The sequence below is a fragment of the Paralichthys olivaceus genome, chromosome 20, assembly GCF_024713975.1.
Source record: "Paralichthys olivaceus isolate ysfri-2021 chromosome 20, ASM2471397v2, whole genome shotgun sequence".
Taxonomy (NCBI): domain Eukaryota; kingdom Metazoa; phylum Chordata; class Actinopteri; order Pleuronectiformes; family Paralichthyidae; genus Paralichthys; species Paralichthys olivaceus.
Genome location: NC_091112.1, coordinates 11120472 through 11147500, shown reverse-complemented (window position 1 = coordinate 11147500; position 27029 = coordinate 11120472). Strand labels below are relative to the sequence as shown.

General features: G+C 42.6%; 5 protein-coding genes across 7 annotated transcripts in view; 1 reads left to right on the top strand and 4 right to left on the bottom strand.

Annotated features, from left to right (window-relative positions):
* Positions 1–3209: 3209 nt before the first annotated feature.
* On the top strand, positions 3210–10185 carry sp4 (sp4 transcription factor). Of its 2 annotated transcripts, XM_020090773.2 has the most exons (7): positions 3210–3711; positions 3964–4034; positions 5007–5360; positions 5453–6635; positions 6838–7036; positions 7491–7690; positions 7833–10185. In XM_020090773.2, exons 1-7 carry the CDS (start codon positions 3705–3707, stop codon positions 8102–8104), a joined length of 2286 nt encoding a protein of 761 aa, XP_019946332.1. In that variant the 5' UTR covers positions 3210–3704; the 3' UTR covers positions 8105–10185. The 2 variants fall into 2 exon arrangements, with proteins under 2 accessions (XP_019946332.1, XP_069372485.1); XM_069516384.1 differs by lacking the exon at positions 3210–3711 and having other exon boundaries at positions 3964–4328.
* Positions 10186–11865: 1680 nt separating this feature from the next.
* cdca7b (cell division cycle associated 7b) lies at positions 11866–17344 on the bottom strand. The gene is made up of 10 exons (XM_020090775.2): positions 17024–17344; positions 15363–15500; positions 15162–15262; positions 14356–14572; positions 14063–14125; positions 13747–13932; positions 13398–13553; positions 13118–13267; positions 12501–12637; positions 11866–12333 (listed from the first exon to the last, which is right to left on the bottom strand). The coding sequence occupies exons 1-10, from the start codon at positions 17039–17041 to the stop codon at positions 12312–12314; spliced, it is 1188 nt and encodes a 395-aa protein (XP_019946334.2). The 5' UTR covers positions 17042–17344; the 3' UTR covers positions 11866–12311.
* Positions 17345–17719: 375 nt separating this feature from the next.
* LOC138405955 (lactose-binding lectin l-2-like) lies at positions 17720–18407 on the bottom strand. Its single transcript, XM_069516854.1, has one exon. The coding sequence runs from the start codon at positions 18298–18300 to the stop codon at positions 17809–17811; it is 492 nt and encodes a 163-aa protein (XP_069372955.1). The 5' UTR covers positions 18301–18407; the 3' UTR covers positions 17720–17808.
* Positions 18408–20015: 1608 nt separating this feature from the next.
* On the bottom strand, positions 20016–20696 carry LOC109631570 (lactose-binding lectin l-2). Its single transcript, XM_020090416.2, has one exon. The coding sequence runs from the start codon at positions 20586–20588 to the stop codon at positions 20100–20102; it is 489 nt and encodes a 162-aa protein (XP_019945975.2). The 5' UTR covers positions 20589–20696; the 3' UTR covers positions 20016–20099.
* A 2053-nt stretch (positions 20697–22749) lies between these two features.
* Positions 22750–27029, bottom strand: part of rapgef5a (Rap guanine nucleotide exchange factor (GEF) 5a) — a 39949-nt gene continuing 35669 nt past the window's right edge. For both annotated transcript variants that reach the window (XM_020090847.2, XM_020090848.2), the window contains exons 25-26: positions 26283–26337; positions 22750–26024 (exon numbers count right to left, since the gene is read on the bottom strand). In XM_020090847.2, the coding sequence (XP_019946406.2) occupies positions 25906–26024; positions 26283–26337 (174 nt within the window). In that variant the 3' untranslated portion in view covers positions 22750–25905. The remainder of the gene's footprint in view (positions 26025–26282; positions 26338–27029) is intronic.

The window sequence follows — 27029 nt, the reverse complement described above, 5'->3', positions numbered from 1 at the left end:
ACGCAAGCACACACTGACTCACACACGCAAACATGCTCATCCACTGTTGCAATATACGAACATAACATTCCTGCGCACACACACACACCCCCTTGTGTTTCGGATTCACCAGATGTCTAAGTGAGGTGGTCAATGCAATCACCTCTGAGCTACCTATCAAGTCCATCAGTCACATCCGGCTGCTGTCTGATGTGATGCTCTGTCGTTCAGAAGGGCTGCATCATGTCTGAAGTACAAGGTTGAGGTCTAGACACCAAATCTGAAAAGGATTTTTCTTTTCTCACTTTGATTTTGGCCGACATGGCAGTTGATTAACAAAAGACAAATTTCAGCATTGATCAATCTTCTTCATTACTCCATGCATTCAGTTTGATATTTGCTCTCGAACTATATTCCAGCTGATTATGGCTCTTGATACAAATCAGTGTGACTCTGCTCTCTGTTTTACACAAACTGACAGTGTGCTGCTTTAAGACGTAAACTTCTCTGCTCCCTAAAATCTAGTAACACAGTTACACCAAACATCTCAAACTCTCAAAAGTGTTTCCACACATATATGTTCTTGCACAAATTGGGTAAATAGTACTTTCAGATGCAGATAAAAATTATAATAATTACTATAAATATGTATGTCTGTATGTGTTTGTCTTTGTGTAGCCTCACCAAATTGTATCTTGCTCACTATTAATCACACGGTGTGAAGGCTGGGTTTGAATGTGATTTCTGTTTATGAAAATCAAAGAGCTAATAATGTTGTCTTATTTTCTAATGCACTATAATTAAAACATTGGGCTAGTTAAAAAAAACCACATGTACCACAGATGATGGGTCATGCACAGTAGCACTGAAGAACTGTACTTATATTCAATTTCAGAAACTTGAACCGTACCTGAATATTTTCATCTTATACTAACAGCAATAGCAATAAATACCAATATTAACTTCACAGACTTGGACTTGACATTCAAAACTTCACTTATATCTGTTTTTACTTTTTTGCTTTACTTTTCTGCCAACATGTAAATGCATAAACATTTAGTTCTTATTTTAATAACAAAAAATGCAATAATCTAATTAGCCCTATGAGGCAAATTGTGATCTTTGAATTGTGTGATTGATTGAAATTTGATAATATAAAATGATTCGCCTGCACAACTGCGAGTAAAATGTTTTAACTGAAATGCAGAACTTTTTTTATTCCGTGGTATTTTTGAGGATGTTTTTTTGTGTTATTGTTAATACTTTTACTAAAGTAGTAGATCTCAATATTCTCCCACTGAGACAGGTGCAGCTTTAAGTATGAAGTCTATAATAAGGAGCCCCAGCTGGTATATGGCGCTCTCTAGTGGTAGCAACTGGAAAACAAGTAGTACAGCCATTTTTACTTTTTCACACACTGTAGTAATAATTCATTCATCTCTTCTTGTGATTTCCAGCTCTATCAGTTCCTGAGTTGGTCTTAAATGTTTGAGGCCTCTAAAATAGTTCGTTGCCAGAATGACCTCTAAAGGTTGAATGTAACCTTATTGAGTTAATGCTGCTGTCACATCAAAATAACACTGGATATAGTAAATTAGCTCTTCTTTACACAGTGTAGTTACTACAGACCATGGCCTTTCTACCCCCCATCACTGCGACCACACACATATACTGACACAGACAACACCCCTTCTTCAGGCCAGACCTGGTTGCCTAGCAACATGCTGCCGAATGGCCCAGGGGGCGGGATCAAGGCGCTTGGCTTCAGCAGTAATTACAGTGCGCGCGCATCTCGACCCTCGAACGCGCGTGTGTGTGTGTGTGTTTGTTTCCAGGCCACCACAGGTGTGTGAGTGTGTCTCTGTGAAAACACGACCACAATACTTGTCCTCCACATGAAAGTGCATTAAGCCTGTAGCAGCAGCCATGTCCAATACAGTAAAGTATTTAAATTTAGATATCAGAGGAAGAAAAGCCAGATTCCAAACTCACTGAGTCTTGATCAGAAATGTTTCAGCATAAGAAAATCCATACACGTGGAACTGGACTTTCTCATTTCACATATTTTGTGAACATTAAGATGTACAGTACATCACCACTAATCAGCTTTACACACCATGCTGATCTTACTGCCCTGGCAGACAGCTGATAACCCTGAACAACACCCAAGCTGATAAATTCAACTTTCCCCTTTTCCTTGAGTCCAAAACCAAAATATCTTCAGTTTACCATATAAAGAGCATGAAATATTTACATCTGAGAAGCTAGAAGTAGCAATTATTGGTTTAAATAAAAAAATAAACTCTAATCCACATGTCAAAACAGCCTTTTGTTAATGTATGAGTCCACAATCCAAAGATATTCACTTTTTACAAATTGAATCAATACATAGAGTAAATCAAGTGAGATAAATAATTACTGAATTAGCTCTTTTCATCAAAGTGTATTTTTTATTATTTCATGCATTTCTTTACTTGTACTTATGTCATATTTGCCCTCCAAATGGAAAAAACAAAAACAAATTTTAAAAGTGCCCATAAAGTACCTTAAATGATAAATCAGTCACCAGAATTGATGGCTGGTGATTGTGTATCGATCAAATAAAAAACCTTTGACAGTTTTTAATCAACTAATAATTGTTTCCGGCTTATATCGTCAGTGTCCATTACTTTCTGTTTAAGACCTGTCTTCTACCATGTAGGCTTCAAGTGGAGCTGATGAATGAACACAATGAGGAAATAAATCAAGTATTTCAGTGAACATGTGACATAAAGTTACAAAACGTTCCATATGAGAATTGAAGTCACATGACACTTGTGTTCCTCCTCTTCTTCTTCTTCTTCTTCCTGTGACACTGCACAGTGGAAATAAACGTGCACACGCATCGGCAAGCACGCACGCACACACACGCGCGCCTCCCTTTCCCGATCGCCCAACCCCCCACAACACACCAGGCCCCGCCCCCTCACTCTCACACCAACATGACGACCAACCACAACCTTCGCTGCTCACGCCGGGGCATCATGGGACTTGTAGTGCGCGCTGCCCAATCCGGTTCGGGAAGGCGAGGCCTCGTCAAAATACAACTCCCATCTCGACCCTCGCACGCCGAGCCCCGTCGTCCAATCTGAATATGTGGGAGGAGCGCGTCCGCCCACAAAAGCCACAGCCATCTCCCCCATATCTCCCCCTTTTAAAATAATCAACCGTGCACGGAGGAAAAAAAGGGGAATACGCGAAAAATACAAACGGCGCTGAAGGTTTGTTTTCGGTGCGCGACGGACGGAGACGAGGCGTCCGCGCGGCGACCGGAGCAGCGGCGGCGGCGGGCAGGAGCGGCGGAGAGGGTGTTGTCCTGATGCTTAAATGGAAGTGGGTGGGCCTCCACGGTCACACACCGACAACTTCTCTGTGGAGACCGTCCTGACAAGCGCCAATTTGCTCGTTTATGGTGCGTCCATCCGGTGAGAGAGGCGCACGACGGGGCTGCGAGAGGTGACGCCGCGCCGGGGACCGTCGCCGTGTTCCCCGTCATTACCGTTATCCGGGACTGCCTTGGTTGTACCCCGCGCTTGGCACCGCCCTTCCTGGCCGGTGGGTGGTTTCGTCAAACGGGCAGATCCGCCACGGCCCACCGTCGAACACATAGGCCGTCCTCCGCCTCTGTGCCCGGCCGGCCTTCTACCGTGAACTACACCCTCTCCCCCTCGGTATATTAATGCGTTATGAGTGGTAGGTACCCTCCCCCTCTCCTCCCCTCTCTCCCTCTCTCTGCATCTGACACACATGAGGCTCCTGAGCCCCTCTGATGTTGATGATGAGGTTACTGCTCTCTCGTCCGCCTCCATTGATCACCTCTGTTGTGCTGTATCTGCATTTGTGATCAGGTTTTTGCACGGAGCCTCGCTTATCGTGGGACCTTGTACCGTGCAGAAACACTGCTGCGATGATGCTGTTGTAACACTGCACTCTCTTTCCCTGCAGACTCCAAGAAGGAATCATCTGGAACTGAAGGAGGGAAAGCATCTAAAAAGGGGAAAAGTTCTGGATCGCAGGTACCAAATGCGAATGGAATAAGAGTTTATTATAGGTCATTACTTTTGCCTTGCCTCCAGGCCAAAAATGTGCTCCCTCCCCTTCCCAGCCAGCCAGACACCTCTGGGGGCGTTTCTCTGGTGAATTTAACTTCCTGCTTCTGTGCAGCCCTGCTGAGAGCCAGCCCAGAGCCTCATGAATAGGCTTACATGGCTGTCACACTCCAGCCACTGCACTTTTGAATTGTCTGTTTGAATTAGGGTCAAAATGCATTAAAACCGAGTGTGGATTTATTTTAAAGACCTGCAGTGTCGGTATGTGGCTCTATGATTGTTTTATTCCCATTTTAGCTTCTCTTCAGGAGGTTGTATTTTTCTTGGGAGATCATTTTCAGCCAGGCAGTCACTCTTAAAGTGCATCTTTTGTTGTATGACAAGCATTGTTGCCACGCCAGTGTAGTTGATTCAGAAATTAGGCTGTTTCTGTGCACTGTTGAGAGATGTATAGCATTAAAAATTTGCCTGCGACCTAGTTCCTTTGAAAGGGAGGAGAGAGAGCGAAGGCGGCATTTTCTTCCAGTGTTCTGAGAAAAGAGAAATGTGGTTCTCACACGCCCACCCACTCACTTCCTGTAATACCGCCCACTTCCACTGACAGCTCTCTCTCTCTCTCGCTTTCCCTCAGCATTTTGTGTTTCTTTATTGTGCACCATGTATTCCCCACCCCTTGCTCTTTTCCTCTTCCTCTTCATCTATTCAAATGGTTCACTGTGGGAGTGTGCATAAAGATACCTGCCCATCCCTTCCCTTTGGCTTCTTTTACTTCTATGTTGTACTTTCTTATTTGTGCACATGAGCTCTCTGCGTGCATTTTCTGTTTGTCTACAAACCCTGACTTACCGCTTTTCCCTGTCACTCCTGTTTTAACATTTCTTTCTCTCTGCCTTTCCTTTACATCCCTGTTCCACTGTCTTTTCTCCCTGTCTCCTCCAGGATTCCTCTCAGCCCTCTCCATTGGCTCTGCTAGCAGCCACCTGCAGTAAGATCGGAGGGCAGGGGGGTGTGGAGGGGGCCCAGGCAGGGGCGCAGCAGTTCCAGGTCCAGACCGGTCAGATCCAGCTGCAGACAGGTCAGCTCCAGGGTCAGATAGTGGTGGACACAGCAGGGGGTCAGGCCCTGGTGCCCCAACAGCTGGAACTGGTCCCAGCTCAGTTCACAGGGAACGGCTGGCAAATCATTACAGCGGCTCCTACTATGGCTAAGGAGAATACCAATCAGCCTGTTGCAGTGACGGTGGCCACCACCTTGGCTAATGACAGCTCTCCCTGTGGACGTAAGGTGAAAGAGGTGAGGATGTTGTAGTTTTGAGTGAATGTGTATTATTTTCTGTCAATGTTTTGTCCTCCTAACTGTATCACTGTATCTTTCCTGTTGGGCAGGTGAAGGCTGTGGCTGGGACCAACAGTGTTGCAGCCAATCAGCAGCAGTTCCAGATCATCCAGGTTCAGAACCTGCCCAATGCCGGTGGCGGGGTCCAGTATCAGGTCATCCCTCACCTGCAGACTGCAGATGGGCAGCAGATCCACATCAGCTCGGCTCAGACGGCCTCCCTCGGGGGTCTAACAGAGCAAGTCCAGCTCATCCAGACCCAGAGTCCAGGCCAGACCATCCTCCAGTCAGCCAATCAGCAGGCCATTTTGACAACTACAGCCAATCAGACAGTCCCACTGCAGATCCGTCCTGCACAGTCGTTCCCGCTGCAACTGCAGACTCTGCAGACTCTGCAGGGCTCCCAGGCTCCTGTTATGACCACGGTACCCATAAACCTCGGTGGCATGACCCTGGCTCTGCCTGTGATCAATAATGTCGGAGGGGGCGGGGCTGTGCAGCTCATCCAATCAGCAGATGGCACGTTCTCTGTTGCCAATGGCAACCAGCTGGTGACAACAGCAGTGTCCGGGATGGCTCCTCCTACAGCATCAATTGGCTCGACAACAGCAGTAGCTGAAGGGGAAAGTGTGTCTGAAGCACAAGTGGTTTCTGCTGGATCAGAGGGTGGGTCAGCTGACACACAAGTACAGAGCAGTGAGGCAGACTCTCAAAGCCAGAATCAGGCCAACGGACTGCTGACCCAGACAGATGCTACAGGAACCATACAGCAGGTGATCGTGGGTCAGGTGGGGCACCAGTTAGTGCAGCAGATCCAGCTGCAGCCCCAGGGTCAGGGTCAGCAGCAACCTCAGCACATTCAGACCCTCCAGCTAGCCCCCGGACAGACCCTTCAACCCATCCAGGCTTTCCAGAACCCAGCCCAGGTCCTCATCCGTACCCCGACACTGTCCCCCTCTGGGCAGATCACCTGGCAGACGCTGCAGCTGCCTGGTGGCGTCTCCCTGCAGGGTGGCTTGGGGGCGGCAGTGCCACAGCAGCTGACACTGGCCCCGGTGGCTGGTGGGACGACGGTGGGGAGCGGAGGGCTGGTTTCCCTTAGTGGAGCCCCACTGACGCTGAGCGCAGCACAGATCAACCCCGGGTCTGGGGTGCAGACAGTCAGCATCGCAGGGCTGGGCACTGCTGGAGTTCAGGTGCAGGGTGTTCCCCTCACCATCACTGGTCTACAGGGTGAGGACACTGAGTGACTGTTGTGACATCCTGAATGAATTTCCCAATCCAACTTTCCATCCTCCAGTTTTAAAATACACTTCATATATTTACCATTCAAAGCTGAACTGTAACAGAATGTCCTGCTGGTAGCCACTGTACTCCCACAGATAATACAACATTTTGAGTTAAATTATTTGCCATTTTACCAATCACCTTTCAGGTCAACCACAGGGTCAGGATGGGGTCAAAGTTCAGTCATCTCCAGTGACAGTCGCCGTCAGCAATGTGGCACCAGGCTCATCAATGAGTCCAGACCAGCTGGGTTCTGTACAAAGTTCTTCGGACCAGGAGGGACCCCCCAGCAAGAGGCTCAGACGCGTTGCCTGCTCTTGTCCAAACTGCAGGGACGGAGAGGGAAGGTATGAACAAATTAGGAACACATTATGCAACGGTGCAATAGGAAAACTGTGGTTGAACATATAATCATTTAGGAGACAGCAAATATTGGGACATTAAAGAGGGATGGATTGAGCACAGCTTGTTTCCTAAAGAGAGAGATCTAACCTGTCACCACCCAATGCTTCACATTGTAATGAGAAGATAGCACCTAAAAGATTCAAACCTGCCAAATGGATTCAGCTTTGCAGTAACATTTAAATTGTATTATATTTTAGCATTTGGTAGAAAAATTACTTCATCTTAATTTTAAAAAATTTAATTTAATTTGTGTTTTTAGGATGTTTTATTTAAATCTATTATCATATCTAAACTCTAAGTGTTTAAGAACTTAAGTGTGTGTGTGTGTGTGTATGTGTTTTTAAACACATACACACACACACTGTCCAGCTAACTCTTGACCCATGTGTGTTACAGGAACAGCGGGGACCCCACAAAGAAGAAGCAGCACATCTGCCACATGGAGGGCTGTGGGAAGGTGTACGGAAAGACGTCGCACCTGAGGGCCCACCTGCGCTGGCACACTGGCGAGAGGCCGTTTGTCTGTAACTGGATCTTTTGTGGCAAGAGGTTCACCAGGAGCGATGAGCTGCAGAGACACCGGAGAACACACACAGGTACAGGGCAGTATAGTCTGGTGATGTGGGTGACCCTGATCCCTAAATCCTTTCCAATCCAAAAATTGACACAGTTTGGACATACTGTATTTGCAAATTTCCGTGCTTTTCGTTTTTCTCTAATTGTCTTTTTCCCATCTAGGAGAGAAGCGTTTCGAGTGTCCTGAATGCTCCAAGCGCTTCATGCGCAGCGACCACCTGTCCAAGCACATCAAGACTCACCAGAACAAGAAGGGGGGCGCCGCCGTGGCAATCATCACCACCGACGACATGGAGGATGACGCCCCCGAAGGCCTCGCCACCTCCCCTCAGATTGTCGCTGTGGCGACCCTCTCACGTGACTCTAACCCTGCTACACCCACCACTTCTAATCCCCAGGAGGAGGAGGAGGAGGAAGAGGAGGAGTTTGAATAAGTGGCTGACTGCTGTTTTCTTTGCTGAAGGCTGACTTCCTGTTCTTCTCATTCTTTGCAGGGACTGTGAGGGTGGATACTTTTTCTTTTCTTTTTTTGCTTTGACATCATTTTAAAAAAGTTCTCTCATGAGAAAGGGACTCAAAAGAGAGACGGAATCAAATAATGAACAGAAACTGAAAAATATTAACTTTACAATCCAAAAAAATAACTAACAAAAATAATAACAGAAAAAGTTTGCCTAAACATATGACAGATTAGTTTGGCTTTAATAAAAATGAATCTATAGTAATTCCATGCTCGGTGGGGAAAGGAATTTAAGAAGCGTTTAGATTAGCACAAGACAGGAGGGAATGCTGATTCTTAATCCATCCGGCATCGAGAGACATTTTCCGAATCGCAGCAGAATCTAACTCTATGCACAAAGTTGTGTTCCTGTTTCATGCCTGTCAGACAGTGCTGAGGGTCAATCATAGTACAGGACTGTGGCAGAGCGGTGACAGGCCAGGACAGTCTGGGGATGGAGTGTGTGTGCGTGTGAGTTTGTGTATATATACGAATGAGTGTGTGTTTGTGTTCCCATGCTGTCCCGGAGAGGCTCTACCTAATTTGAGTTATATTCATGGTTCAGGTTCAGTCCTCAGATCAGATTCAGGTGTTGATTCCTACGAGACCAGTCATCGGATAAACTGTTAGTGAAGAAGAGAGGGGATAGTTCTAAAATAAAAATGAGTAGAAAAAAAAGCACATATAAAAGATTTATAAATAATGCATTCCTAATGAGGTGCAGTGGCCATTAGAAAAAAAGAGGTTTCTATAGAGAATAACAATCTAGCTTTCTACAACTTTGTTTGTGTAGTGAAAGCAATACTATAATGACAATCCTAGTGAAACCATGTTTACATTGTCAGGGGAAGTTTTCATGCCAGTTCGTTGCAAGGTTCGGGGAAACATCTGATACCAGAGCTGCTGTCTGAACAAAGCCGGGTTACCTTGCAGGTACCACAGGATGGTGTCACAGCATCACAGCTGCGGCTCACCATCAGGGTGGTACCTGGTTGGCGAGACACCGCTTTTGTCAGATTGCTGCGCTGTCATGGACGTTGCTTTCTCCTCTCTGTGCTCCGGTCACAACCCCCTTCCCACCTCTAACCCTGTCAACATGACCGATGTACCACAATTGCCTTAACACAAGCTGTTGTACAGAGGGAGCTTCAGAGTGAGGTGGACTGAGAGAAATGGGAGCTCTCAAGCATTATTTGGGGGGGGGTCAGCAGACCACAGCACAGAGAGGTGAGGCAGCGATAAGAGCTGCGGGAGGGCGTGGGTCGGGCTATTTAGCTGTGTGGATATTTGAGATGTTTTCTGGTGATGTTGCTCTGTGTTAGTTCAGTGCTTTTTAAATTAAAATAAATGTTTATTTTATAGAATTTATCTACTGTTTTAAAAAGCCCCCTACCCAGTATAAAACACAGGACCCCACTGTGTTCAGCTAATTTATTATTTATCCTTGATTTGTAATATTTGCCTTTTGCTGGACTTGTATTTGTGTGCGTTAATTCTGAGGTTGTGTACAGCATGTTTCAGTTTTTTGCAGTAGTGCTGCTTCTCTCTCTTCTTTACTCTTTGTGCTTCTGTTTTTTTTTTTCTATGTCCGACCATTGCTGTTCATTTCTTCTTCTCTTTGGGCCATAACTTGTTTTTTGGAGAAAAATAAATAACAAAAGAAGAAGAAAGCAAAAAAAGTTACTATTGTTTAACGTTGAAAAAGGTTGATACCAAACAAATTTAGATGTTTTTGGTAATATTTTGTGTGACAACCGACTTTTGTTTCTTTGATATTTTGTAGTGACATCTCATTTGTAAATCTTTTTCTAAAGATGTTTGTTCGTCTCCATGACATTTGATAATGAGTTTTTTGCCAGGTTAGCCTCAAAGGCTCCAGTTTATTGATATTTTTAAAACTGGTTTGTACAAACGTGTTATGTCAATAAAAAAAATAAGAAAAAAACCAATTTGAAGCAGAAAAAAATGCTTTGCCTGCATAACACTTGACAATAAAGTGATTAAAAATGTCTTAAATTGAAGTATCTGCATTTCCTTTGGAAGCAACTACTGCTCTATTGATGGAAGTTGATGCTGCAAGAATCAAACCTGTGACAGAACCTATCTATTACCACTCAAAAACCCACTTTACTGATTTTTGTTTTAATTTGTATGAACGCATAATGAGCAAACACCATCTACCTCAGAAAACACAAACTACTAAACACTAAGTGTACCGGAGCTACAGACAAACTGTGACCTGAGAGAGTTCACCGGCAGGTCGCTGACTGTCGGGCTACAAAAAGAATCACATTGTAAGCAGCTCACGTACGCCTGACATCTCTCACCCCTTTGAAGCACTTCAAAAACACAGACATCTACAACCTCTCTCTGCACCCTCAGGTGTTTGTGGAGGTAAGAAGGGAATGGAATGAACTCTCTAAATATCAGAACATGGATTTTAGAAGTTTTCACTTCAGTGTTTTAATCACATTGGATGTGAAATAACAGATTTATGAATACAGATGTTAAACATTTGACCTTGTTAAGTATATTAATTGATAATATATGAAAGTTTATAAGCTGTCTGTGGATTTTTGTATCACAACAGTCTTCACATACACTCTCATTATTAATGAGTGCGCAAAATAAGACCATAGACCGCATACAAAGATGGGCCGCTTCCTTATTGACGTCAATTGGAGTGCAGTAGTGACCATGGTGTGGAGACGCACCATCAAGGCCCCACCAATACACACATGCGACCAATCACTAGTATGTTTTAGCTGTCAATGACAAAGATTCCCCATTTTCATATCATCAGAAATCTAATTAAAACCAAACTTATCAAAAAAATAAAGAACATACATCAGTGTGATAAGAACTACCTAAAATGACAGAAACCCTCTTTAATTTATTTGACGTGTGCTTTTGAGTTGGTCAATGTCCAAAATGCTAACATAGAGGAGGCGGAGGTTTAATACCAATAGTGCAGCCAGCCATTAGAGGGCAATCAAGATGATTTGGCTTCACTATTGAGGAGCTGTCATGATGTCCATCATTACATACAGTCTATGTGTGAGACAGACACTGACAACAGATAATAAAGACATCAGCGATCAGATGAAAAGGTGTAATATACGTTTCTATTCCTCACACACATTTCATGAAAGTGACGCCTCATAAAGATTCAGTGATCTCAGGATGACCTCTGACAGGGTTGGGCCCTGAGGTTCCTGGTCATTATAAGAAATCAGCTGACTGGTTTCCTGCCTAAGGTGCCATTTGACTCAGATTTGACCTAACACAAGCTGGGAAAGCTGACCAGGTACATAACAGCCAGAGACACACACAAAATAAGCCGCCCCATCGTATGCATGCTCTCCTGCTGCAACCCAATCAAGAAACGATGGTGCAGCAATAAAAAGGTGTGTGTTCTCATCTAAATAAGGATTTATTTTTCCTGCTTTAAAACATGTGTGAGATAGAGAGCGACAACATGGTGCTTCAACTTCTTTTGCAGTGCGTTAACCACACTTTTTTTAAGGTTGTGACTTATAGTTACTTAGGTGTCAGGCTCAGGTCAGGACAGAAAAACTTTAATAGCTCTCAGACTTGAGTCATGCACAACTCACTCAGTTGGGTTGGACGGAGAAATAAGTCACCCTTTCTTGTAAGAGCTAAAGCAAGCATTCACCAGATAAAAGCCTGTATGCATAGAGTTAAATAAACATGGCAAATCATTTCGATAATGCCATTCTTTATTAAAATGTACAGTGGACTGACAAGGAAACTATATGACTTTTAGAAAAAGAGCTGTAGAAAAGTCTATGTTTAAGTTCAGAACAGCAATGAACCCCAAGGGTCAGAATATCCCTAAGAACAGGTACAACTCAAAACTAAGAACTGGCTTCAGAACAATAAAATCTTTCCTGCATCTAATGCAGCCTTAAGTAAGGTTATATAAAACATTTATAAAACATATTAACAGTGTTTGTGCCTTAGAAAGTAACATGAGAAAAACAAATGTCTTTTTGCTGCTTTCTCTAGTTAGATGATCTAAACCTACAGATGTGCGTTGTAATGAGTTCTACAGTACTGTGCAGCACCACAGCCTCCTCCAGGTCACAGCTGGTTCTCCTCGCTGCTCATCACTCTGGACTTCACTGCAGCTCCTTCTGAATACTGAGATGGAGAAAAAAAAAAGACATGATTTTTATCTGCAGTCAGAAAATTTCTCAAAAAGGCTGCAACTAAAGATCACTGCCCTGTCAGTTAATTTTTACCAACTTTAGTTTCAACAGCTTCCAGACTGCAACATTCAACCGTACAGTGAGAACGATGGGACCCACCTCTCCAGATACTCGTGGACATTGCCGTGGCCGTTGTAGCGAGCCAATCCCACCAGGATGCCGGTAGCACAGCGGCCTTCCTTCTTACGACACAGGCTGCAGTTGCACATCCCTCTGCAGAGGGGACACGACCACGTCTGGAAAAAAATGCTCCAAATTTAATGGAGGTGACAAAGCTCGTTCTGACTCTACACAAGTGAAGCCATGTTGTCCATGCTGTATTTGAGACATCAATAGTAAAATGTAGGTCAAGACACATTGACACTGTTTTAGTGGAATGCATCGTGGCACCTGACCACCTTTTTACCACTATTATGCATGATACGTTTTTGTAAAAAAAGACAAATTCAAACCAAATAGAAGTTTTTTAAAACAGTTTATTAATCTGTAACTAGGCATGCTTTGGAAAATCTGAGTTTCAGTCCAAGAAGAAATTCTACACAAGCATGCACATCCGAACTTGATAAACACTAGTTGCTGAACAGAAGTGGTGAAAATGAGGAGACAAAAATGTCCCCACACAGTGCAGACATTCAAGTCTCAGAAGACTTCAAGTTCAAACCCACAGTGTGAGACATGGAAAATGAAATATTTAGTATGCAAGTTTTAGCACTGACCGGGTCCAGCAGCACTGTGCGCACGTCCTCTCCATAGCGGTTCTTCAAGCACGGCCCACAGAACTGACCTTTGGCCCCCACACAGAAACCACTACGACACACTGTCTTGGTGTCCAGAGTCTTCTGTCTGCACTGGTGACATGAGCTTCCCTGAAGAAAAAACACACACACAGAGAGAATGAATACACTAACCCTGATGCCTGAAATACAACCTTGAAAGTAGAGTGCAGTACTGAAAGTACCAGCAGGAGTGAAGTGGTACAGTACTGATGTGACTCACATTGTCTTTGTCCCAGATCTTGTCCTTGCTGCGGTATGCTATGTTATCCAGGTCTTCCTCTGTGATGTCATCCACTGACCTCACCACAAACTGACTCCTCCTTGAACCGACGCTCCTCTTTTTTTTCCGACCGTCCCCGACATGTTCCTCATCCACCTGTCAGGTCACAATACAGAGAACACATTCATGTTGCCAGAAAGGTTTCAATACAAAGTGTTGTGTAAAATCTAAATTGCACTTTCTCCTGAATATAATTTGTTTTATAGATGACTGTAATTGAGTATCTTGGGTGCACAAATGTATGTACTTACTAAAGATTTTTCTAAACGGGTTGCGTTGCACGTCATACCTGCACCAGTCTCCTGATGTCTACAGTCCTGGGGCTCCTGTGGGTGACCGGCATGCTCTTTTCCTCCACCCCAAAGTTCTCAGGCGGACGAGCCTTACGGGACGGGTTCCTCCTTTCTGACCCCAGCTCTGGTTCGAACCTGCGTTTCCGTGGTGTTGACTTCTCTGTCGCTTGCCTCTTCTTCTTCTGCACAAATAAAAGACAAGTGTTTGATATTCAGAACAGGACAAAAACTGTAGCAAACCCTATTACTAACTTTCAGTATAAAAAATATCATGCAAGTTTGAGGGAAATCGTTGCTAGTGTGTCTACTAACTTGAAGGGTGGTGGGCAGAGTCAGGTCAGCCATGGTGGTCAAATCAGCAAACAGCTTAGACAGCTGAAAGACGACAGACAGATACATATTTCAAAGGTTATTACATTGTTACACAAAGGTGAGTAAATAGGGAAATTGTTGTTTGTTAGATCATCTTTAGAGTAAGGTGAAATATTGTTTTTCTGTGTCAGAGGACATTTGACAAACGAGGGATAGGGATATTTCATATATACAAATCACAAAGTTTGTCTGAATATGAAGAATTCACACAAAATATTGTGAAGGTTAGTCACCATGGCCTTGTTCTCCTTGATGTTCTTCTCTCGTTTTCTTAGACTCTGAGACAGGACCTCCTCTTTTTCCTCCTCCTCCTCTTCCTCTTCCAGCTGCTCCTCCTCTGCATCTTTGTGTTGCTTCTGCTCAATCCTCTGCCTTCCTCTGGCTCTCCGTGGAGGAGGACTGTCTTTGTTCGCCTCCTGTTTGGGAGTAGACAGTCGTTTCATGGGAAACCTGAGGGCCAGATTAAACAAGGATCCTTGTTCAGTCATTGGAGAATCAACAAAAAAAATCTGATGAAACAGGTACAGACCCAACATTCCACCACATTTAAATTCACTCAATCTGGTTTGTATTTGGATCTGCACAAACTCATACATATCAGTCCCCTAAACATGTCTTTTTCTCTGAGAAATCAATGAAAACTTGTAAAAACGCCCTATCTCACAATGATAAAGAAAATGAAGAGAAACTAGGATCTGCACCAAAATTTAACAGGTTCTTCCTTGGGTCATATCCTGTCTCTACCACACAATTTTATAGAAATCTGTTGAGTAGTTTTTGCATGATCCTGCTAAGTACCTAACAAACAAAGAGATGAAAACAATCTCCATGTTGGAGGTAATGCAGTCCCTTGTGAAGTTGGACCACAGGATTAATACTGAATAAACACAGGGTTATACCAATTTAAACTTGCTTTGCCAAATCACAAACACTATTACATCTTTATTTCACAAGTAGATCATTCAGAAATTGTAATTGTGTGTAATTGTGAGGGCACGTGCTATATAATCTTGTTTATATTACAGACCAGTGAACACACCTCAGGGCTACTAAAAGACTCCTCCTTTTTGGTGGGGGAGCCTCCTCACCATCAGAGTAAAAGCCTGTGTCCACTTCGCTGTCCTCCTCTGAATCCACCATCTGAGAGAAAACCAGAGAGAAGAAGCATACAGGATGATGCCTCGGCTGCAATATCAAACATTATCATCAAATAATGGAGCCATCTTTAACCATTTCATACCTTGGTCTTCAGCCGCTTGTAACAACATCCTTCGTCCTCTTCTTCCTCGATGAAACCCTCAAATTCCTCTTCGCTGTCTGACTGGCTGAACAGATGAGCCAGCTCAGCAGTGATGAACTTGGATTTGAAACATGGGGCCTGTGGGCAGATAAGTATTTTCAGCATTATTTTCTTCTCAAGAAATTGTTCAACATATATCGTAAAAACATGGGCATAATAGAAACTTGAGGGAATCACAACAAAGGAATTATGATGGAAAGAAAATACATAAGTAAAGCTGAATGATAATAAATAATTTACCTTCATTTAAAAAAAAAAATTACATTGCAGATAAACCATGAAGGATAAACACAATGTTTTCTAACTTCACGTTGAATCATAGAAAATAAGATGTACAAGAGTAAGAAAAAATAAATACTAATACAAAATATATATAATTTAATATAAAAGGGGCAGTATATAATTAGACATATGGGTGCGTTTTTGATTGTTTATTTATTAAATTGACTCAGAATGCATTTTGAAAACAATTCTAAAAGATGGGAAAGACCTTGAGAACGTTGCTAACTTTTAGCATCATACTAAACTACATCACAACACAGAACTAGAAGTCTGAATTCAACTGATTAACATTTGGGTACAACTGACAACAATGCATGGCAGGGGGAAGACATTGTTTCCTTATGTATGTTTATCTACAGTTGTCTGTACCACAGACAAGGATCTACACAAAATTTCACACATTTCACACCAGAGGGAATCCATCAGTGGCAGAACCAATAAAAATACTGTGCTACTTGTAGGCATCACCAGGATGGAAAAGCACTGATGAGAGATGTTACAGGTTTTATGAACAGCTCTTTAGTTTTAAGCAGAATATTGGGGTTTATGTGTTTGCATGCAAAACTGAACTTCTTCTCGGCTCAAGAAAGTTTCAGAGAGTGAAGTTGTGTCTGATCCATGCAAATGATGTCTCATGTCTAACTCGATCAAATGTACTTGTTAACGTATCTTTAAGATTGTCTACCAGGTTATGTTTCTATCCACCTGCTGAGGTCTCTTCTGGCTTGTTGAAAGTACCACATTTCTTTCTGCTTTCTGATTTTAAATCCTCCTTTCATTTTGTCCCTGTGCTGTTTTTAATGTCCTTTGCATGTGAAACTTGCTTTATAGATGAAACTGCCATGTCTGTGTGAAGTGTGTTATTTATATCATTATTATGATTGTTTTAATAAATCTCATGCACCATCCCCTTGAGTCAAAAGGGGGTGTTGACCTCTGACCTACCAATGGGAGGACGACACAGATCGGACCCACCAATCACATCTAAACAAAACAATGAGCCTGCAGCCATTTGTGTTATGGACGTCACCGTCATTTCACTGCACATGTACAGGCTGAGCACTGGTGTGCAACTGGCAAAGTGTAAGCTAGCTGCTTCAAAACAATAGTGTGAGACCAGTTATGTGAATAAAATAAAATACACACTGTAAATACAGGAAGTCTGGGTTAGCATGGTGAGCTAGCTACAGCCAAAATAAACTACTTTATCCAGTGTATCTTAACAATGGAGGATATCCCGACCACAACGTTAGCACTTATCTTCTCCACTAACACAGCAGGAGAGCGAGCTACGTTCAAAACATGATTCTGTCGCTTACCTTTGACGTGAGGGTCATTTTTGATTTCACTCCGTTTCACGCTAAGTTTCACAGCGACAGAAACTTTTCAGTCTTTTAACCTAAAATCCAGTGAATGGAGGAGGATTTAAAAACTAACCGCGGGGAGGTGAGGTTCCTCCACCATCAGGGATTTTTTCTTTTGAAGGATCATATTTAAACCGTGTGTTTGAATTAGAAAGACTTTAAGACTTAGAGTTCATCAGCAATACATTGAATTTAAAATATCAGATTCTATTAAATGTATAATTTGAGGATTTCTTTCGTGTTTAAGAATAGTCTCTCTTCTGATCCCCTGCTCTCTCAATGGTACAGTCCAGAGCTTCGCGCGAAAACTCCATGTGGGCGTGGCTATCAGCGGCAGAGGGCCAGTGTGTGTGTGTGTGTGTGTGTGTGTGTGTGTGTGTGTGTGTGTGTGTGTGTGTGTGTGTGTGTGTGTGTGTGTGTGTGTGTGTGTGTGTGTGTGTGTGTGTGTGTGTGTGTGTGTGTGTGTGTGTGTGTGTGTGTGTGTCATTAACGGTTAACTTTCATACAGTAAGAAAGAAGAGTTTTGATGTATATATGGACACAGATCATCCACAGCATTAACAGGAGTTATCTGTTTTAATGCAGTTCCTTCAATCAACCACTGGGGTCATCAGAGTCTCCAACAGGTATGAAAAGTAAATACAAACAAAGAAGTGTGCATTTGTATCTTTATTGCCAAGGACTATTTCATGTCAACAACAATCAGGTGATCAGTGATCAGGTTGAATCAGACGTAACAATCACTGAGGACACATTATGCGTGATGCACAAACAGAGGGATAATGCAAATTACAAGGTAGATCATTCCATTTCTTGTCTGTGTTATAGTTGTTGTCAACACAGTGTTCATTTCCTTTATAGTTGTCTGGCTGTCCTGCAGACCAAAAGTAAAATTTAGCCGCACAACCATCAGACCACATCCATTTGCCTTCTTTGTGGATGTCGCTGAGTCCGATCCAGGTGATTCCCTCAGAAGGGTCGAAGTTCTTGACCAGGTCTTTGACGAAATTCTGTTCCCCCAGACTGTGGATGGACACCAGGTTGGCTCCCTGTGACACACAGTTAAGCTCTGCATCAGCCCAGGTCATGTGTGTGGCCACGTACTTGTAGCAGCGGTTGTTGTAACTGAACCAGAACATGGGACAGTTTCCACGCTGCAGCTTGACCTCAGGTCCATCTGAAGGAGACACAGCACCCAGGGTCAGGGCGAACAGAAGGAGGAGCAGGATCATGTTGGCGTCTCTCTCTCTGTCACAGGAGCAGGACGATGGGTGGACGTGAGCTGGTTGGAGATGATCTGCACTGTTGGGTGAGAACGAGACTCTGATGGAGACAGGTGGGCAGGCTGCGTTCTTTTATACGCTTCAGAGAGGGAGTCTGCACTGTTGGTGTGACATCATTGGTCAAATGCACTTGGCAAACACTTTGATTTGTACCAAGCTGCACAGAGCAAAGTGTTTTTTCTGAACACGGGCCAGTTCACCTGGACGCCACATCTTTTTTCACATGATTTTTCAGTTGAACTTTCTGACATCATAAGAAGCGACTTCAGAAAAGACGACACGTGGACAGATACGTCACTTTGTGGTTGACATCTTCTCATTCACACCAGGTAAACAGCTGCCAAACACCAGTTGACACATCAACAATGTTACAAAGTCTTCAATGTGTCCTCTGTTGCATTGAGAACTTTGTTTTTTCCCCAAAATGCAAACTACATTATGAAAGAACCATTTTGATGGATTTCTACTTTACTCCTTCTAACTATTCTACAGATTTTACTGCTCTCTAGTTCTCACCCACCACTGACCACACACACACACACACACACACACACTTTGTTCATGCCAGCTGGAATCAGCTTCGATGAGACTGAAGCAGCTGTGTACACATCCCAAAATAATCTGTCTTCCAGCAACTCTTTAAACTCTTTAATCCTTATTTATTATTTACAATTGAAGGGGGCTCCTCCTTACTTCCACCTCCTCTCTGAAGTCATCAGTAACAAGGGACAAAATTGATCCAGTCACTTTTATTCATCATATCAGAGCAAATTACGCAGCAGAGGTCATCAGTGTTTAAATTTCACATTCATGTCATGGCTGTGGTTTTTCTCACAGAGCCCTGAGTTTGAGATAGAGAAAGTAAGATCATGGAGGTTAGAACCATTCAACCTGTGTTACTACAACAAATCTAATTTTAACTTAAAATGTATGGATTCAAATCAAGTGTGTTTATTTGTCATTTATTTTAGCAATAGCATTGGAATTGCAACAGATTATTATGTTATGTGTTCATAGCAAAAGAAAATCATGACCACATCTGTCCACTTGTGGCTTTTTACTTAATTCAAGATAACATGTGGATGTGGGCCACTTCAGGCAATGATGCGGCACTTCTGGCCTTCTTGTGGGCCGGACAAAATCAATTTGAGCCTAAAAGGACCCAAATATCCCAAAACAAATATGGGCCTTTTATTGGCAAACATGCGGTGCTCTGGGCGAGGTGTACTCTGGATGGGAACCTAAAGTGGCCCAAGTGGTAAATAGTGAACATGGCCCAAATAGCTCAAAACTAATATGGGCCACCTCTGGCCCCTTTGGTTCACATGCCGTACTGCTACGGCTTACATGTGGTCTACAGCAGGAGCTAACGGCCCAAGTGCCATCACCTAACACTGTATGTGGCCTGGATACCAGTGTGGCAGTGTGGGCCAAATCTGGGCCCAAACTATTTTTCTATGTGTATTATATTTGCACCTGGTTTGTAAATTAAATTTCTATGTAATTGAATCTTTGAAAAGCCGCCAGTGGACATCTGTATATATGGACACAGATCATCCACAGCATTAACAGGAGTTATCTGTTTTAATGCAGTTCCTTCAATCAACCACTGGGGTCATCAGAGTCTCCAACAGGTATGAAAAGTAAGTACAAACAAAGAAGTGTGCATTTGTATCTTTATTGCCGAGGACTATTTCATGTCAACAACAATCAGGTGATCAGTGATCAGGTTGAATCTGACGTAACAATCACTGAGGACACATTATGCGTGATGCACAAACAAAGGGAATATGGTCATAACAAGATCGATCATTCCATTTCTGGTCTGCGTGATAGTTGTTGTCAGCACAGCCTTCATTTCCGTAGTTGGTTGGCTCTCCTGCAGACCAAAGGTAAAATTTAGCCGCGCAACCATCAGACCACATCCATCTGCCTTGTTCGTGGAGGTCGCTGAGTCCGATCCAGGTGATTCCCTCAGAAGGGTCAAAGTTGCTGACCAGGGTTTTGATGAAATTCTGTTCCCCCAGACTGTGGATGGACACCAGGTTGGCTCCCTGTGACACACAGTTGAGCTCTGCTTGAGCCCAGGTCATTTGTGTGGCCACGTACTTGTAGCAGCGGTTGTTGTAGCTGAACCAGAACATGGGACAGTTTCCACGCTGCAGCTTGACCTCAGGTCCATCTGAAGGAGAAACAGCACCCAGGGTCAGGGCGAACAGAAGGAGGAGCAGGATCATGTTGGCGTCTCTCTCTCTCTGTCACAGGAGCAGGACGATGGGTGGACGTGAGCTGGTTGGAGATGATCTGCACTGTTGGGTGAGAACGAGACTCTGATGGAGACAGGTGGGCAGGCTGCGTTCTTTTATACGCTTCAGAGAGGGAGTCTGCACTGTTGGTGTGACATCATTGGTCAAATCCAATTGGCAAACACTTTGATTTGTACCAAGCTGCACAGAGCAAAGTGTTTTTTCTGAACACGGGCCAGTTCACCTGGACGCCACATCTTTTTTCACATGATTTTTCAGTTGAACTTTCTGACATCGTAAGAAGCGACTTCAGAAAAGACGACACGTGGTCAACAGCTGCCAAACACCAGTTGACACACACACACACACACACACACACACACACACACACACACACACACACACACACACACACACACACACACACACACACACACTTTGTTCATGCCAGCTGGAATCAGCTTCGATGAGACTGAAGCAGCTGTGTACACATCCCAAAATAATCTGTCTTCCAGCAACTCTTTAAACTCTTTAATCCTTATTTATTATTTACAATTGAAAGGGGCTCCTCCTTACTTCCACCTCCTCTCTGAAGTCATCAGTAACAAAGGAAAAAATTGATCCAGTCACTTTTATTCATCATATCAGAGCAAATTACGCAGCAGAGGTCATCAATGTTTAAATTTCACATTCATGTCATGGCTGTGGTTTTTCTCACAGAGCCCTGAGTTTGAGATAGAGAAAGTAGCATCATGGAGGTTTTGATAGTGTTCATGTAAACCTGTTGGTAACATTGAACTTGGCAGTAAATCCTGAGTCATAAAGAGACTGGAAGCCTTCATGCTACTGTCACCCATGAGGTTTATCAGGGTTTTTATTGAATACATTAGAAATGTTCATCCATTCACTAAATTCTGAGCAATGCACAAATGTCCTTGTGATCATAATTGTAATTATCCCACAATCATACACACACAGCAGCACTACATGCGAATGGGGAAATTTGAGATCTGCTTTTAACCCATCTGTGTGAACACAGCACACGGAACACAATACACACAGTGACCACACAGCAGTGGGCAGCTATTGAAGGCACCCGGGGAGCAGATGTTGGGGGAGTAAGGTGCCTCATCTTCTCATTCACACCAGGTAAACAGCTGCCAATCACCAGTTGACACATCAACAATGTTACAAAGTCTTCAATGTGTCCTCTCTTGCATTGTGAGCTTTGGTTTTTTTTCAACATGCAACCAGCATTGCTTTAATTTCAACAGCTAATACAGGACTGAGCACAGCATCATCAGACTGACCTGCTGTTCTGCTGCCCTCTGGTGGCCACTGTCACAACCCACATATAGTTTTTATGAAAGGCAAAACTACTTTAATGAAATACATGAAATAGAATAGATCATATTTGGATCTCTGCTGTGGTTATTAATGCTATGAATAAATAGCATCTCCCTAATGCTTGGATCTCCCCAATAAGAACTCTGATGGTTACATACCGGTAATAAATACATAATGATTGAAACATGACAGTCGACCAACAAACATGGATCAGAAGTGTTTGCCCCAGAATCACCCAACACTCTCAAAAGACAATAAGGAAATTAAAGGAGGAAATAATTGTTCACTAATTATTAACAACTGCTTTGGAACATCCAGGAGTGCTTGCCCTTTATAATAAGTTGCTGAGATCACTGGGCATCAGCCGCTGCCATATATCTATAGATTTTATAATTTCATTATTCTTGAAATTCTTGACTCACCTTGATACAGCTGGAGACTTTTTGAATTTATCCAGTTAAACAGGGCATTTTCTTAAAACGATTTTCTTTCTTTCACTTACTCATTTGCCTTAGAACTGTGCAAATCTGGTTTATTCATGATCTACCTGTCAATCTAGACTTAATAACACAGGAATCCACTGAGTTGTGAATATTTTTGTGTTGTCTATGGAGTTTCTTATTGTGTAAGTGTTACAAAGAAAACAAAAATGGCCCAAATACATTCTTCTAAAACAGCTTCCCACATCAGCCATGTTCCTTTTGGGAGCTTCAGAGAGGGTGTTTGATATCATTGGGCATTTCAGTAATATTCAACCACAGCATGAGTGAATGCAGGTGAAATAAACCACCCGCTCACCTGGATGTCACATAAAACCTATAGTTTATTCATTTTCAGTAAAATGTTCACATAGTAAAACGCAGCTTTAGAAAAGACGTGTAGCTCCAGCTATCTGAAGGTTGAGGGCTCACGAGGGGGAGACGTATTGCTTCATGGTCGACTCTTTTTTGTTCCATTTACAACAGATAAATAATAAGAACATAACAACAGTAAGCCTATATTTACACATCAACAATATAACAATAGTACAAAGCCTTCAATGTGTCCTGTCTTGCATTGTGAACTTTGTTTTTCTATTAACATGCAAACAGAATTTGAACATTGTTATAAAAAAACCTTTACACAGTTATGACAATGATAAAATACTGAACACAACCGCCTGTGATTTTCTCAAGCGTCATCACACCACTTGCTCCTCTGCTGCCCTCAAGTGGCCATAAAACACAACACATACTTTGACATAGCAGTGCAGCTTCAAACCCACCAACATCTTTTTCTTCTCATGTGTGCAAGTGTTAAACCTCTGGCACATGAACCCAAATATTTTGTCACCTTTAAAATACATAAATAAACAATATATTACAATAAATAATTCATACAGCACAAGTATTCTGCTCCGTGGACGAGGTGGAGCAGAGGTGTGCATGTGCACGTGTGTGTGTATCATGGTTAATTGTAAATATGACGACCACAAGGCCTCTCTATGACACTGAATACGAACTAACCACAGCTCTCTTATCAGCTCTCTCAGTCACGTAATCACTGACTTGGTTTCACAAAAAGTATCTGAAGAAAAGTTTTCCTCTCACAATTAAAAAGCTGAATAAAGCCCAATTGTTGCCGAAGTTAGCACAAGCTGGAGTTTTGTTGCTAACCCAAAAACTAGTGGAATGATTACCACAAAACTTGGTGGATTGATGAGGTGAGGCCCGTTAAATTTTGGTTCCACATCAGGGGGCAGATCCAGGATTTCTTTTTGACGTTCCTTTGTACTGTGATAAAGGGCATTTTTTAACATTTCAATTGATTTCACAGAGACTAATTCATGGATCTTGATTTTTTTTAAACGGACATGTTGAGGGGATTTGTGTGCACTTTGATGCAGATCAGCATCAAAATCTGGATTGATTCTTGAATCAAAGAAATTCAGATCTTCCTTGACCCAGCTGAATCATCATGGTCTGCAAGAGAGAGCAGCTCTGTGTTTTGAACAAGGCTTCGTTTTGAAATGATGGTGATGATGAACACTTGTGGCAACAAACATTTCTACTGTATTGCACTTTACCCCCATGCTTCATAGCTATCTAAACAATGCAAGACATGCATCACTACGTAAGTTACATTTAGGAATCTCAACCTCGGATGGTTCCTCCTACTCAGCAGAAACGCACCACTGAAGTGAGTGCATGAACAGACGCAGGGCGAGAACAAAAGAATACAAACACAAGTGAGGTCTGGATTTGAATGGATCATCATCTATCATATATCATTTCTTAATAATTCCCCTCATCTCCTGCTGCATTTTGGTTCTGATGATGACAGTGACCCAGGGTTAGAATTCCATTTACACGTCAAACTGGTTCCTCTGGGATTTGAATGACAAATAGAAGCTTTTCACGAGTCGTGGATGTGTCAACAGGAATACGTTGCCAGAATATGAGAACTATCTGGATTGAGAAATGAGAATTTATTCTCCCCAATATTTATTTAGAATTATAAGAACAAAATTAGAAGTTTTGAAAAATCAATGGAGGAAACAAAGCTGTAAAACTCCCACCAGACATTCTTACTATAAGGGAGAAAGTATGTGCACTTGTGCTTAATCTGTTATGTCCACAACCTGTGTTTCTTTTCAGACCGTTTACATGTGATCTCTTCGGAATGAAGTAATCTTTTCAGTCATTAAGAACAAATAATAAAAGGTTCAAATCCGCTCATGAACACGATTTTGTGGAATAAAGCAATTTTTTTAACTGTGGTGCAGTGCTTTGACTTTAACTCAAGGATTTAAAAAGAAAGGGAAAAACTACTGGGGCTGTATTTCCATAGCAACCCATGATGAGAGGAATAACATCGTATATAACTAGAAAATCAGTCATCATAATGTCAGAAAGCATCTCTACAAGGAGTCAGATCTGCTTCTCATGATCAAGGACCAGACATCATTTGAGAACTCTTTCAAAAAGAAACAAATCTGTGATTAAAAATAGAAAATAAAACCAAGATTTCCACATCACGTCTGTGCTACAGGACTCAACGTGACATTTGGCACTGAAAAATGTATAGGTCCATATTATATACAATGTAAAATAATAAGTATCTATTCACAGAAAAAAAACATCATCGAGAAGAGAGCACGAGGAGTGTTTGGCTAAAAGTCAACCAGGACTTTACAATGAAATAACTCTTCAGTATTTAACAACAGTGTTTGTGACACGCTCAGGAGAGCTTCAGTGTTTCAAAGCTCACGAGTCGGACAGAGGAAACCTCTCAAAACGCTCTGTTCACATGCCAGGAATGACACACCGTTAATGTTGCACCTTTTGTCACTGAGGCTGCACGTTTTTAGTCAAAATACAGAACTTCAGTGAGAAAAAGTTAAAAAACGTGTTGAATAATATGCTACAGTACAATAACTGAACCTACACCTACATAACTAAAGCATGTATCCTGCACATATATGCATCAAGAGGCAGATATGTGGTATGCAGATTAAATAATACGACACCGTCAGGTTATAACCACAGAGCGTTTGTGACTGAAATGATGGTTCTCGCGTCCTATTTGACCTCCAGAGGAAACTGACGAGACATTGACAGAATTAAAGGAAACGTTCTACCTGCCGGACAGGCTCATAAATAACCAAAAGCTCATCACAAGAACAAAACCAAGGGCGTATTCAGTCCAATAGATACTGTACAAACTAATTACAGCCTCCTTTACCGTCTCTCTCAGTTTGGTAGATCTCTGAGCTTCTACACAGACTCTCTTCCAATAGACTTTAAAAACACTTTAAAAGCACATATCCAGTGTTTAAAGCCGAGTGCAGCTCTGTGTCTTTGTGGGTTTCACCACTTGGCAGCAGTGTGTGTGCGTGAGTATGTGACATTGTGTTGTACAGTGTCCTCCAAGTCACAGACGCTAGGATTTCCATTGCGCTGTGTCCAGTGGGTTTGTGTGTCTAAGCGCGTGGCTCCAGTTTGTGTGACAGCTCAAAAAGAGTCTGCTGATTGTCGATGATGTGCAGGTAGTTAACACTCGCCCTCACCTCCGCACTGTCCACCCCGATTACCTCGTTGCCTGGGAGACAGACACAAAATACATGCGTCAGTCATGAGTTTTCTTCCTTTGTCAATAACACACACATTCACACACTGTTGTGGACATACACAGAAAATAATAGACTGGAAATGGTTGCTTAGAAACTGTAAGGGAAGAGAAAGAGTTTAAGGGATGGGTGCAGTACACTAACTCAACTGCAGATGGCGTCAGATACCTCACAATGAATAGACTAATACTCAATTCATACAACACTTCATCAGAGACAGTGAAACTCACCTGGTTGGTCGCTCTGGCAGTGGCGAATCATCCTCACTGTGTCTGCGATCATATGCTGTTGGTGTAGGAGACATGTCGCATCAATGCAGAGCCAAAACGTCACATTGAAATATTTGTATAGGAACATAGCAATAAACAACATGAACGATTTTTTTTTCTTTTTTATTCTTTTTTCAGAGAGAAAAAGTGTCAGTCCTGTCTCTTGTGCAGTGACTCCTTTATCTCCAGCAGCACTCTCTTCTCCATTACTGCTCTCTGCCTCCTGCAGCACTTTTCTACTCTCAGACATGATAAATGTACCCTTTTTAATAATGTTGATTATGCTTTTGTAGTGACCAGAACTCATTAGCCGGCCAGTAATCCTGTTTCAGTGTTTTTCTCCTGGCACCACTCAGGAGTGATTCTACTGCTGAAGATTAACTTGGCAGTGATGCGCTTAAAGCAACGCTCCCGAAACAGGTTGGATTTAAAATCAAAGTAGCTTTATCAAAGGCAAAAAAACATAGCTATGTCCAAGTTGTAGAAAGTAAAAATGTTTAAAATAGTAATAGAAATGCCGCCCTGTCGTTGTATGATTCCGCCAACCAGTGCAAATTCAGTCCGTAAACATTTGACCACAGACTTAAGATATCATGTTCAAGAGGACAAAAACATGCTTTGTGAGGTCACAGTGAACTTAAAACTTAAACTTTTGCCACCCAAAATCTAATCATTTCATCCTCAAGTCCAACTGAATTTTTGTACCAA

Bases quoted from the DNA above. Each gene is read 5' to 3' on its own strand.
- sp4 (XM_020090773.2), top strand. The intron at 4,035-5,006 runs GTACCAAATGCG...TGTCTCCTCCAG, and splicing joins GGAAAAGTTCTGGATCGCAG to GATTCCTCTCAGCCCTCTCC. The intron at 7,037-7,490 runs GTATGAACAAAT...TGTGTGTTACAG, and splicing joins TGCAGGGACGGAGAGGGAAG to GAACAGCGGGGACCCCACAA.
- cdca7b (XM_020090775.2), bottom strand. The intron at 15,263-15,362 runs GTATGAAATGGT...GTTTTCTCTCAG, and splicing joins ACAAGCGGCTGAAGACCAAG to ATGGTGGATTCAGAGGAGGA. The intron at 12,638-13,117 runs GTCAGTGCTAAA...ATTTTTTTCCAG, and splicing joins GCACAGTGCTGCTGGACCCG to ACGTGGTCGTGTCCCCTCTG.
- LOC138405955 (XM_069516854.1), bottom strand. From the start codon at position 18,300: ATGATCCTGCTCCTCCTTCTGTTCGCCCTGACCCTGGGTGCTGTGTCT.
- LOC109631570 (XM_020090416.2), bottom strand. From the start codon at position 20,588: ATGATCCTGCTCCTCCTTCTGTTCGCCCTGACCCTGGGTGCTGTTTCT.